The sequence below is a fragment of the Malaclemys terrapin genome, chromosome 5 (genome assembly GCF_027887155.1).
Source record: "Malaclemys terrapin pileata isolate rMalTer1 chromosome 5, rMalTer1.hap1, whole genome shotgun sequence".
In the NCBI taxonomy this organism is placed as follows: Eukaryota; Metazoa; Chordata; order Testudines; family Emydidae; genus Malaclemys; species Malaclemys terrapin.
The window spans coordinates 119,954,541-119,968,210 of NC_071509.1; the positions used below are offsets into that span (position 1 = coordinate 119,954,541).

At 41.6% G+C, this 13,670-nt stretch overlaps 1 protein-coding gene across 6 annotated transcripts in view; it reads left to right on the top strand.

Annotated features, from left to right (window-relative positions):
- The window catches only part of AFF1 (ALF transcription elongation factor 1), a 177,351-nt gene that overhangs the window by 103,819 nt on the left and 59,862 nt on the right, over positions 1-13,670 (top strand). For all 6 annotated transcript variants that reach the window (XM_054028841.1, XM_054028842.1, XM_054028843.1 and 3 more), the window contains 4 exons: positions 7,522-7,566; positions 11,499-11,585; positions 12,904-12,940; positions 13,453-13,504. In XM_054028841.1, coding sequence (XP_053884816.1) covers positions 7,522-7,566; positions 11,499-11,585; positions 12,904-12,940; positions 13,453-13,504 — 221 coding nt within the window. The remainder of the gene's footprint in view (positions 1-7,521; positions 7,567-11,498; positions 11,586-12,903; positions 12,941-13,452; positions 13,505-13,670) is intronic.

A 13,670-nucleotide genomic window follows, 5' to 3' on the forward strand; every position in this document is an offset into this window, starting at 1 on the left:
CAGCAACTGCTCTAAACTACTGTATATATTGCACATCTTGCAAAGAATCTAGTTAAGATGTATGGATGTGGGGAGTGGGGAAAGCGAGGAACCTCTTAATGTATTGTGAAGTATATGATTTTTTTTTAATTAATTGTAGCAAATGTTTTTTTTTTAGGCTGGAGGAGGACACATTCTGTGTCATGTATCAGAGGGGTAGCCGTGTTAGTCTGAATCTGTAAAAAGCAACAGAGGGTCCTGTGGCACCTTTGAGACTAACAGAAGTACTGGGAGCATAAGCTTTCGTGGGTAAGAACCTCACTTCTTCAGATGCAACTTCACTTGCATCTGAAGAAGTGAGGTTCTTACCCACGAAAGCTTATGCTCCCAGTACTTCTGTTTGCCACAGGACCCTCTGATTCTGTGTCATATTTCACAAAAGTATAGAAATGTCCCAGTTGTGTGTCTGTTAATGATTTAATAGAAAGAGATCTTCTAGCTATGAAAAAAATAATTAGTATTGGAAATTAACCTTACGGTGAATACCTCATAATTTGGCACCAATTATGTATTAGCCATTGCACGTTCTGAGTATTTTTCATTTTATTAGTTTAATTCCAGATTAAGTATTGTAATACATTTTTTCCGACTTCTCGCAATATATGTTTAATCTTTCTAAAATATATTTTGTATCTCCTGGCAATGTATGTATTGCTTTCTTTTTCCTGCTTTATGCCTATACCTCTTTAATGGAAAGAATTAAAATATAACAGTATTCTGCAGCAGTGGTCCAGTACAGTTCACAATAGTGTAATCATAGTGTTTTGGATTATAAATGTAGAATATTGTGGTCCTTTCTATTAAATAAGAAATGTAACATTTAAATGTACACTAGAGGGGTTTGTATTAAGAATTCCACAACCCCTCAAAATCAGGCTTTTTTTTTTTTTTTAGGACCCTAAATATGGATTGAGGTGGCCAACTTTAGGTTCTCAAGCTTGGAAAATTTTGGTTGCATTTTGTTACAGTTTAAAAAGTTCTTGGAATGCTGAGTGAATGAGAGAGAATGGGACCTCAGGCATCTCTTCCATTTGTTGAATAACATGACTGACTTTGGGTTATCATGCTGTTAAGTCTTTCTCTCTCCCCCACCAGCCTCCAAAGCAGCAGCACTATTCCTGTTGCCATGACCTTCTAGCTGTGGTAGGTCAACACAAAAGGGTCTCCTCATGCCAGCTGAACTGAAGTTGTATCTTCCTCTTCATTACTCCTTGTGTTGATTACTGAACCGTTACTGGTTGCCAGATGAACTTTTGATCCGCTACAGTACGTCATTTGTGCACTGTGCCATAGCTGACTGCCGGTGCCTTGATCCTTCTCATTCTGGCTTCCTCCCGACCCCCTTCAAAATGCCCATCAGAGTTGTGCAAGGTGTGAGACACCAGCAACCTCTGTGGTCTTTAAGGCACATGGACTTGGTCACCAAGTTGAATCTGCGGGGTTCACCACGTAGTCGCTATCCTCTGTCAAGTAGGTCTGTGCAGAATTTATTTTAACATACTTTTCTTAAATTAGGGACTCCCTCTCTCCCCCAACACATACACCTGCCCTGGATTGGTGAAGTCTGTTTTAGAGGAAGACTATTAAACATCTGTCTTCTGCTTCCCTGTTTGTCTATGATGTTTTTTTAACTCTACATATGGAGAAATGCTTGAAGATACATTGGGCTTGATCGTGCAAACCACTGAACATTGTTTCTGATCCAGCAAAGCATTTAAGCATTTTAAAGTGTGTGAGTAGTACTATTGATTTCTATTACTCATGTGCTTAAGTACATTGGATTAAGCCCATCAATAGCATTATTTTGTTTGGCTTTTAACACGCAAAGCCAAATCCTTTCCAGTATTTGTTATTTCTCTCTGCTAGTGAAGAGAGAAACACTGTCCTAAAAGCACCCACAACCACCATCAAATTACCAATAGAGGACTGAATAAAGGAACTGCTATACAGGAGCATTGTATTAGTCCATGTAGTCCAGCATTCAGGTTCTGCCACTAGCCAACACCTTGTGATTTAGAGGAAAACAAAATGCCCATACTGTACCTGGACAGTGGTACAATAATTAATTTTTTCTTGCCCCTACCCCTATAGATTAACTTATGCCTCCATGAATCATGAGAACTATTAGTCCTTGTAATAGGATTCTAGTTACTGTAACTGCAGATATGACTTTCATAGATACACATTTTTAAATCTTATGATGTGAGTCTGTAGTATCTCCTCCCCCCTTTCCGCTTCATGGAAAATGCATATTGTCACATTGTCTGGAGTGTCTCACAACTGAGAGTGGTAACCTCAGGGCAGACTGTAAGAAAACAGGGCAGACACCCCAAACTGGTGGTATGTTTTATAATTAGATTTCACCCAGCCAGTACCAGATGTGAACTCCTGGATCACTATTCCAGTCTTCCGTGCAGTCACATCCAGTCCCCTTAGATGCTTCATTCTATCTTGTCACTCAGACAAACTGGACTTAGTGATGAATGGTCCCTTACACCAAAGATCACATCACATTTAGGTTGCTTCCAGTGCCAAGAGATCAATCACTTACCCAGATCAGTTGATACTCTAGATCTTACACCAAGGATAACACTGGTAGCCAATTCTATGGTAAACTAACTAAAGGTTTATTAGCTAAGAAAAGGAAATGAGAATTATTGAGAGGTTAAAGCAGGTAAAATATATGTACAGGTGAGTCACAGTCTGTAGTTCCTAATGGTAGCAGAGTCGTCGTAATCTGTCAGTTTCCCTAAAGTTTCTCAGGGCTACCCAGAATAACTCTGGGGAACTCCTTCTCAGCTTGAGCTGACAACTTGGTCTGACAGCATCACCCACACATACTTGCTGTGTGCTTTTAAATATACTTCACCAGTAGGCACCTGTAACTAAGGTGTGTGTGGAGGGTGGGGGTGGTAATATGGTTCTCCGAGGAGTCTGCATCATTCCCTAATTGAAATTTAGTATGAACGTGTCATGAAGAAATCCTAGCTGGAGCGTGTACAAATGGCAGTGTCAGCCAGAAAATATGCCTGGTGTTAAATCTAGTTGTACTTGGAGAGTAAATTTTTACAGTGTTCTCTCTAAAGGCTGTAAAACTGCTCATAGGGATGGAAAACATGTCATATTTAATGTTCTGAACCCACAGTTCTTCAATAGAGCTGCTTTATGATTGTTGATTTTTTTTTTTTTTTTCTTTTTTGTACTTCAGGATTTGGGGTTTTTTTAACTCTCTTCTTCTTTGGACAACAATTATTTTTTCCCTTTTCCCCAACTCTCTACAGAACTGGCAAGGAAAGTGCTTGCTTCTGGGTGGTAATGGTGGTTTAATGTGTTAGTAAACATGTTGAAACAAAACAGAGATTTACATTCTTCATTCTGAGTAATATTCTTTCCACCTACATAAAGCCCAGAAATTCAAGTTCTATATGGGTGGGGCGTGAAAAGGTTAGGGAGGGGAACTCGTGCGGGCTCAGATACCACAGTGATGGGCACAGGAGAACAACCTGAAAAATGAAACACACTCACACGCATGCACCCCTCCCACCAACCCATGGCCAGGGTGCAGGGCAGCCTTGACATCCACTTGACATTGCAATTCCAGTACTTCTGGGCTGAAATAGCATGTGTAGCCCCTCTGTGCTGGTTGTACAGGACACCAGGATCCCTGGGTTCTTATAAGTGCAGATCCATGCCCCGTCCTGGGCCCACAAATTTATCTTCTGTTCAGACCCTGTCTAGGCTGATTAGGGGAGACCAGTTCTGCAGAGTGTTGGAGGTTTTAAGACACTCCCACATGGTCGTTTAGCTAGCTGACCCCTTACATCCCACAGAGGATCAGCATGAAAGTGATGCAGAAATCCTTGTGCTAGCCCACCGCACCAGGGGAGAATTTGGTTCTCAGAACCAAATTGTAACTTCAAGTGGCTCTATCTTTATTTTCAGTGCAAAAAAAAAAAAAAGTTTGTGACTGAACCCTGTAAAGTAAACATTTTAATGTGTGTCTGATGCAGATGGTGGCAGTCCATTAATTGGCAACAGTTCTCTTTACCACTTGCACCTTTTATTGGTGGTAACGTGTCCTTCAGTTTTTTCTATCACAAGGCAACCTATCAGAGTACAAATATTAACCTAAAATGTTCTCAAGAACACAGGTTTGACTTTTCTCTTTACGGGGGTGGAGGTGGGGGCAGGGGGAAGGGGAGATTCTCCTGCAGGGGCATATAATTCCTCATTACTGTAGCTATTTTACATTTGAATGTATCTATTAGCGCAAGAGTAAAAGCGGATTGATATCCCCAGAATTGCTTGTACTCTTATGGTAATGGCTATAGAGTCAAATGTGAAATATCTTAGAAGACACAAGTAAGATCCCTTCACAGTAAAGTAAGAAAACATAGTGCTGTCACTCCCCAGTTCTGAAGTGGTTTTTTCCGGTGCTATGGGTGTTTCAGCTGCATGTTCTTTACTGTACCAGGAGAAGGTATCTCCTGTCTCCTGCTAGCATGTGAGCACTCTGCTGACCAGTCAGCTGGAAGTCATGAACGTACAGAATCTCACTGAATCCTCCTGATGATTTCACAGTAGGGAGTTACGGTGTAGAAAGCTGAACCAGGCTCAAAAACCCAACGTCTGCAGGCCTGCACTGAGTTAATCAAGGTGTGTGAACTCACAGACAGGATGAAAAGAGAACTGACCATTGTTGGTTTCCTCCTGCCTCATGTAACAGTGTTCCGCTTTTGCCACCAATTAACCCATTAAAATAGTGAGATCCTATACAGGAAAAGCCAACTTGATTTTCAGTTACTCTATTGTAAAGGCCAAGGGACTTTGATACTTGAACTAGGGTGAGGACCTAATTCCTTGTCTGTCCACTATTATGTTATATTTTCAGAATATTTTTGTCAGGCGAGACCGTTGCATTTCAGTGTGATGACATGCATGTTTTTAGAGCTCGTGGGGCGTTGGCCAGTCATTGCACTGGGAACTAAGGGCTTGTCCTCACTTAAAATGGAAAACGACTGGGGCAGGTTAGAGTGACTTACGAGTGACAGCATTGAGGACCCCTTGTTTGCTAGCGTTGCTACTTTTATTGACTGGAGGTCAGGAAGAAGCTCTCTTTCTGGTGAAGAGCGGCAGCTTTCTGACCTCATTTAGTTAATACTTGAGAGTTCTTCTCCCTAGCCGCCTCCCTTCCATAATTATATTGACAGCCAGATGTTTTGGTTTGATCCCTACGCTCTCAGTGAAGGGTGAAAAGTTGGTTTTAACCACAAGTTGGTGATTGCAGCTACTCGACAAATGGAGCTTATTAATTTATTTCCTGATTTCATTTTTTTTTTTTTTTTTTTTTTTTGGCTAAGGCTGATGCTAGTTAGGTAGGAGACAGAGGCAGTATGTATAAAAGATGCCTTTTGCTACTAGGATAGAAAACAGTAAATGAGAAACATACACATAAATAAGGCAGGCTTGTTCTCTCTGGCCAGACGTCAGGTGGATACTTTGAAGCAGTGTTCTGTCCTGTCGGTTGACATTTTTCACAGTCTTTGCTATCTTGGTGCTGGAATGAGAGGGCTTCCTATTCATTTTTTTTCCACTGAGCATCCCTGTGTGCTGTAGACCATAACCATATGTCACTGTGCATCCGCTGACTGAGTTGGTATGTACTGTACCTTCTACATTCGTGTGCTTGAGAGGTATGAGGCATTGTCTTCCTCTCACCTCCCTGGCTGTATCCACATTTAGGGCAGGTCTGCACTTAAAATGCTGCACCAGTGCAGTGGCACCACTTTGGCGCTTCAGTGAAGACGTTACTACACAGACGGGACAGCTTCTCCCATCAGTGTAGTTAATCCACCTCCGCGAGAAGCAGTAGCTATATTGAGGGGAAAAGCTCTCCCATCAACATTAGCGCTGTCTACACTGGGAGTTAGGTCGGTATAACTGCGTTGCTCAGGGGGGTGGATTTTTCAGACCCCTGAGAAACGTAGTTATACAGATGTAAGTTTATAATGTAGACCTGGCTTGAGTATTGTAGATACTGCTAGTTGGTTTTGTTACTTGCTGTGCTCTGTATATATTCAACGGGATATTTAAAACAAACTAATTTCTGTGCACAAGCCATAACGTCTGCTCTGTGCTATATAATTGGCAAATGTTAGTGACTCTGCCCCAGATCTCCATTCACACCTGAGGTCAGTCCATGGTTTTAGGCACACTGTAACACAGGAGCCTGAGGCTCTGTTCTTCTGCTGTAACCCTGTTCCCCACTTCCTTGTAGTGGCAGGAGGCAGAGGCATTCGCCACTCCCTGAGGTGTGAAGCGGCAACAGCATGGGGCCTTCCTTCCCTCAGAAGTAGCAGGAGTCCCCCACACCTCCAGAGAGGCAGGGGGACCCATGTCACTTACCTTAGCTGCTGGGGCCTGGCTTCGTGGGTGTGCCAGGCCCACTGCTCTCTCCTCCTGCCACACACAGGGTCCTCTGCTGGAGTGGTTTTGAGAGGACCCCCCAGAGCAGTGGAACTTGGAGTTAACACACCATGAGGTGCATGGGGCTGCGCATCCCCCCCTCTCCCCACAGAGCTGCTGTTTCAGGACGTCTGCAGACTGAGGCAGTCGTCAATACATCAGTTACACTTAGGTAATATTGTCACACTTTTCATCACAACTAGAGGAGCTGGAAACTGTCTTTAAATGAAAGCTCAGAGTCTGATGTAATCACATGACTCAAGGAGCTGGGACTTTAGGCATTGACCTGTATTGTCTGTCTGCATTAACCCAGCTCCGTCTCTGCTTCTCAGTCCGGCGTTGCTTCTAGCAATTTTCTAACACTACCTGGCAGGTCTGGGTGCATTTGATTTGGTAAAGGTAACGAAGCAGGTCATGAAGCTGGGGGGAGAGGGACACCCTGTTGGTCAAACAAGTCAAGTGCTTCCAATTACTGAGCTTGGTTTTCCTCTCTTTGTAGTTTATCACAAAAAAAAGGTTAATGCAAAGCTAACGCTCAGAAGTGAAGACATGAACGTTAGCCGGAAACACAGCAGTAACTAGAGTGAGGTTGAATGAGCGCATGACAGGATGTTTCCTTCCCCTCTCCTTATCTACCCCAGTGATTCATGGCAATTCTCTGTCCAGGAGTGATAAACTGCATTCCTTCATAGCTGTGATAGAGCAGCTCCCAGTCATCCAATAGATGCTGCTATTTATGGATAGAAGCCTCACCTTTCTTCGCCCCACCCTGATCCGCATTCCCTTCAGCAAGGAGCTGAAAGCCCCAGCTTTGTAAGAGCACTCTTAGTATTAACAACCTCTATTTTGGGGGCACATCTTTAGTTTAATCAATGTTTTATTTACTAGATTCCACAAAATTTATAGTATCTGATCAATAAATGCCTTTGCTCATCTTTGATTTCAGACAAAGTGTTCATGTAAATTAATGGAAGTCTCTCTCTCTCTCTCTCTCTCTCTCTCTCTCTCTCATTTTAGCAAACCTTCCCCAATGAAGTCCATTGCGTTGAAGAAATTTTGAAGGTGAGTGCACCACTGCAACTCTTCAGTTGTTTAAAGACAGATACTTGTGTAGTGAGTCTCTTTTCACCTGAACTTATCTTTCACTTTCATTTAAAGGCAGAATTGGGAGAAATTGTATTGTGCTTCTGTTGCATCAGACCACAATGCAATTACCAGGATTGTTTCGTTGTGCATCCAACAGAATCTAAAAGTAATGTCTCTGATAACATACAGAAGATTTACAAGCAACATAGAATAAATACTATGAAACCAACCCAGTCTGCATTTTAATTAGATGGTTGCTGTTTTTGAATGCAAAGCCTGCTTTTCCCAAAGATGTTGAACTCATCAGTGCTTCCAGTTCCTGCTGGCTGAGAGAATGAGACTCAGAGCATGTCTTCACTAGCAACCTTAAAGGGGTGCCGCGGCAGCGCTTTAACATGGCTGTGTAGTCATGGCAGCAGCGAAAAGCCACCCCCGGGGTCATAGCTACCAGCGCTGGTGCACTGTCTATAATGCCACTTTACAGCGCTGAAACTTGAGTGAGAAAGTTTCAGTGCTGTAAAGTGGCAGTGTAGCCAAGGCCTTAGAGACTGGAGATCTCCCCTCTGCAGATCAATGCAGAACACTGCCATTCAGCCAGTCCACATTCATGGTAGCTAAGGGTCTGATCTTGCAAAGCTAGTCCAGAAGCCTGGCATTCCTGCATTTGGCTCTACAAACTTCTAACAGGGTTATCCCACAAGAAGATGGTCTGTTTCATAAGAAGTGGTAGAAAAGTGTGAAATACAGACAGTAGGTGCGTTAAGTGGTAGCCTCTTCCTACCTATTGTATGAAAATGTATTTGTTTCAGAAGCTAGTCAAGTTAATTTTGAAAAGGCAGTTCAAGGATTTTAAACCCTGGTCCAATGCTCTGTGTCTCATCAGAGATGTATATTTCTACCACTCATTTCCCTCAATGTTGCTTCAAAGAGTCAATATTCTGACCCTTTAGTCATAACCAGGAGATGTAATCAGGGCACTGTTTCATTTGAGACCCAATCCTACAAACACTTAATACCAGGTGCAATATTTGTTACCATTGCATAAGGGCTACCCTTTTCCCTCACACTTTAGGAAATACACTGTTTTCCTGAGTGATAACAGATTCTGATTATCCCTGCATCCGAAGAAGTGGGTATTCACCCACGAAAGCTCATGCTCCTACGTTAGTCTATAAGGTGCCACAGGTCTCTTTGCTGCTTTTACAGATTCTGATTAGTATTAATACTGTAGTGCCCAAAGGAACCAATCATGATTAGGAACCCAAAGTGTTAGGCATTGCACAAATATATGGAGACATGTGGTCCATGCCCAAAAGAGTTTGTAATCTAATTTTGAAACAAGTTGCAACAAGTAAAGGCAACAAACCTCTGAGGATAGAAGAAGCAATGGACTAAAATTGCAGCAAGGGCGGTTTAGTTGGACATTAGGAAAAACTTCCTAACTGCCAGGGTGGCTAAGCACTGGAATAAATTGCCTGGGAAGGTTGTGGAATCTCCATCATTGGGGATTTTTAAGAGCAGGTTAGGGATGGTCTAGATAATACTTAGTCCTGCCATGGGTGCAAGGGACTGGACTAGATGACCTCTTGAGATCCCTTCCACTCCTGTGATTGTATGAAACAATAGGAGTGAAGAGAGAAGGAGGACAAAGGTAATGATGATATGATCCCACATTTACTTGGGCTAGCTGTGATAAGAGGCTCATAAAGATGATAATAAGGTTTATAAGGTCTGTTGAAGGTTTATAAAATACTCTGCCTCTAGCTCATGCATAGAAATCTCCCTAGACAACCTTAATGGATGTTTGTAGAGCCAAATATAACAATGTGGACTTTTAAAATGTAAATCTCTTCTGCACATTAAAATCCTTCCTTGAAATGTGATTTGGTTGGGAAGCAAGAGACATGTCAGAGCTTTCCTCATGTTGCTCCTGGTAGAGAAGATTGTGTCAGACTGTGGTACAAAGGGGAACACTTACGCACAAATAATTTACCTGTTCATTTGTGTAAACTCTTTGTCAAACTACAGATGTTTGTGTTCGAAGTGATCTTTCTGCCATGCTAATTTCCTTCGGTCATTTCGGCCTCCAATGAAGTCAGTGCCTGGCGTTCTACTTTTTTTCCGTGAGGAACAGTTGTGATGACACCAATTCAGAATGATGAGTTTAAGGCTGAGGAAAGAGGAGAATATGGACTGGGGAAAAGGGAAATTCTTGTTTATTAAATGCAGAAGTGTCTGTTGGAACGTGAGATAAGTAATACTTCTGGGGTGAGAAGGAGAGAATGACCAGCCCTATGGATTTATGTTTAGACCTTGGAATGAGTAATGTCTTGAGGGTTCTAAGATCAGGGACAGGAGCTAAGTAAGTTCCATTTTTCCTGAGTCTAACCAGGTTCTTCTAACTTCTCGAACCCCAATGTTCCCTGAGGCCTTTTCTAGATGAGGCTGTAACTCTGCTAGTTGAGCATGCGTTAAAGGCAGAGCCTTGTCTAGACTAGACTTTTCAGACACATTAATTAGAACAGTAGCTAATGTTTTCTAACAACACACTTTTAAAATCCTAGGTTAGACAAGGCCTGAGTGCCACAAGAGGCATTATTCATTCTCTACCTTACCTGCTAGTCCCTACCAATTCCAGTTGCTTCTGTACCCTGCTGCTTCTCAGGCTAGGAACAAGCACCAGAAGATGGCACCTAGCAATGGTGGGAGGAGGGGAATATCTGGAATGCAGGTGAGAAGGGAAGAAGGATTTCTGAAGAGCTAGAACTGCATCAGGATTGTTTCCCTCCTAGAGTCTGGGCCCAATCCTCCTGGATTCAGCTTGCCCCTCAGTTACACTCGTCCCCAACGGTGACAGGAAAATCCTTGAAACTGTCCAGTTTGTAAAGCATTTTGAATAGCTCTATTGCTCAGTTTTTAAATTGAGACTGCCTCTATTCCTAAAAGCAGGGGTAGTCAATTTAAATTTTTTTCTTTTTCAAGGTCCACATTTCTTGGTCAAGGTATAATCAAGGTCCAAACTCTAGAGAAACACTTTTCACACTGCAATAATGATGATGATGATAAATAAGTAAACAGATTTGGCTGTCCATTCAAAAGTGTCTGGTGGTCTAGATTTTGCACGCGGTGTGCCTGTTGACTCCCCCTGTCTAAAAGGGATGTGCTAGTTCAACCACAAGTTGTTGGGTCCAATACAGTAATTATTGGATGAAATTTTATGGCCCATGTTATGTAGGAGATCAGACGAGGTGATCATAGTGCTCCATTCTGGCATTAAAACTTATTAATCTCAGGATAACCGGCTTCTGAAGGATTAAGTCATACCACAGGTACCTGGAGCAGTGAATGCTCAGTTTTTAATGGTGCCAATGGAGGCAGTTTCAGCTCCAAATCTGAGTGGGTTGCTTAAAAGCAGATAATAAAGAGAAGTTCAGTTGCAGCCAGAATTCGCTGGTTGACCCCCTGATATTATGGAAAGCCTTCTAAAATGGCATCAGTTATTTATCCATTGTGTCACCATCAGTGACTGTGATAATTTCCGTTATAGGGAAGTCCTGAGCTTTGAAAGCTAAAGAGCTTGCATTAAATTTTTATTTGCATCTGCCTTTACTACATGTAATAGCTAAAATGTATTAGGCCCCAATCCTGCAAACACTTAGACATATACTTAACTTTACACAGTCTTCAGTGGGACTGCTCCTGTGTGTAAGTGTTTGTAAGTTAGGGGCCATAGCTTTGTATTGAGAATGACCAGAATGTAAATTTCACAGGAAATGTTTTCTAAATAATCTTCTAGCTATAAGCAGACCCATCAGGGACTTTTCAGTATATTAATATGAATGGTGTGGAACTTCACCTGGGTATCAGTAGTTTAAAATCTATCTTTTTTTCTTTTAATTCTTTTCTAGGAAATGACCCACTCATGGCCACCTCCCTTGACAGCTATCCATACGCCTAGCACAGCTGAGCCTTCAAAATTTCCTTTTCCAATAAAGGTAAAACACCAACAACTTCCCCTCCAACCCCACATACTTTTTAATGTGTAAGGCCTGGTCTACGCTTAAGACGTAGGTTGACATAACTGTGATGCTCAGGGATGTGAAAAATCCATCTACCCCTGGTGTTGATGCATGGAAGAAAGCTTTTGTTGACCTAGCTACCTCCATCTGGGGAGGTGGAGTTTCTACAGTGATGGAAAAACTCCTTCTTTTGGGTTAGTTTGCATCTACAGTCTGGGGTTACAATTCTCTAGTTATGTGGCTGTAGTACCCATTGTGCAGACATGATCTTAGAATAGAGCTTTCAACTAAGATACATGTTCACCTGAGCTCGTCTCTTTCAGTACAGCAATTGGCTGTTAGATTTTGGTTTTATTTAGAAAACGCAGATATGAAATGAAAGCAGGATGGATTTTAAATATCAAGTCGCTCTACCTTATTTTAAAGGATCAAAATTTTTGGATCAAAATTAGGTTAGCTTTTGCTTCTGAGTAATTAGGTTTGTTTGGGCTCCAAACTTGTTGTATGTGTCCAGCTGTAACCCTCTCCTACCTTTTTTATTTTACACTGAAGTCTCTTTGTTATAAAACACATCTTGAGCAATAGAAAAACTTGGATGAATAATCAGGAAAAGAAAAACTCTGTTTGTCAAGATCTTGGTCTTTAAAAATAATTCATGCTTTCACAAAGATTTGCAAGGTCTCATCTGTGTTTATAGCATAAACAATAACTACTCTTTATTATCACTTTAAAAGTGTCCTCATAAATGTTTACCAAATCTTCTTTTCACTTTATTTCAAGATTCAAAAAATAATATACCACTAATATATGTACTGTTGACATTACTAGTACAACTCCTTCTTGTCCAGGATAAACTATCTCAGTACATCTTAGGGCTCTGCATCATTACAAAGACAGAAGATCAGCCACCAAGAAGACAGATTTTCATATAATAATAGGTAACTCAGTTTAAACTGTTGGGCCTGGTTTTTCAGAAGTGCCAAATATCCACAAGTCTATTTTAAGTTCTTCAGAGTTGTGAATGAGTGCTCAACACCTCTACAAAATTGGAGCCTACCCCTCCAGAAACAAAATGCAGATAACTGCAAGCAGACAACTATTATAATTAATACTATATTAGGTTTGGTGCTCTGAAAGAACTGAAGAAGAGCTGTGTGTAAGCTTAAAAGTTGTCTCTCTCACCAACAGAAGTTGTTCCTATAAAATATATTACCTCACCCACCTTGTCTCTCTCAACTTTTTATAAACATTTTAATTTTTAACTTTCTGTCTTTCTGTCTTTCTTTCTTTCTAGGAATCCCAGCTTGTTGGATCTGTAATACAGAATCAGAGTAAGTAAAAGAAAAATAAATCCAAACCAGACTTGATATTATAAAGGGAGCATCCATACAGGGTGCGGGTGGTGGGTGAGTGGGGGGAGGGAGGAGAGAGAGAGAGAGAGAGAGAGTGTGTGTGTGTGTGTGTGTGTGTGTGTGTGTGAATGAGACATAGGGGAGAGATTTTCAAAAGGATTTAAGTGATTTAGAAGCACAAATTCCAGGACTTTGTTGAGTAGGGATGAACTTAAGCACATACTCAAATTTAAGCATATGCTTGAGTGCTTTGTTGAATTGGGGCCTTGATCTTTGTTATATATTTATTTCATGGATATAAAACTACAATATTAGAAAACTCTGTCTTGAATGGTCAATAGCCAGGGTGTTATGCTGGATCAGCATCATATGTCTGTGAAAATTCCTGACCCAAAGATCAAGTTGTTTAGAAACACAAATAAAAAGTCAGTGCAATAAAATATGGCACAAATGAGGTAGACAACACCAACTGTGTTTCTTTGGTTTTACAGAGCAGTATGATGCACCTTCAAAAACATTGCCTAATTCACAGCAAGGAACATCGTAAGTAACCAGATTCATTTCTTGGTGATGTGTTCGGTGAGCTACAGTTATGGAATTATGGTGGGCGTGATAGGCGCCAACTTTCCCCAGTGCCAGTGGGTGCTCGCGCCCCCCCCCCCGGTCCCGCCCCGACTCCATTCTTTCCCCACCCCTGCCCGCCCCCATT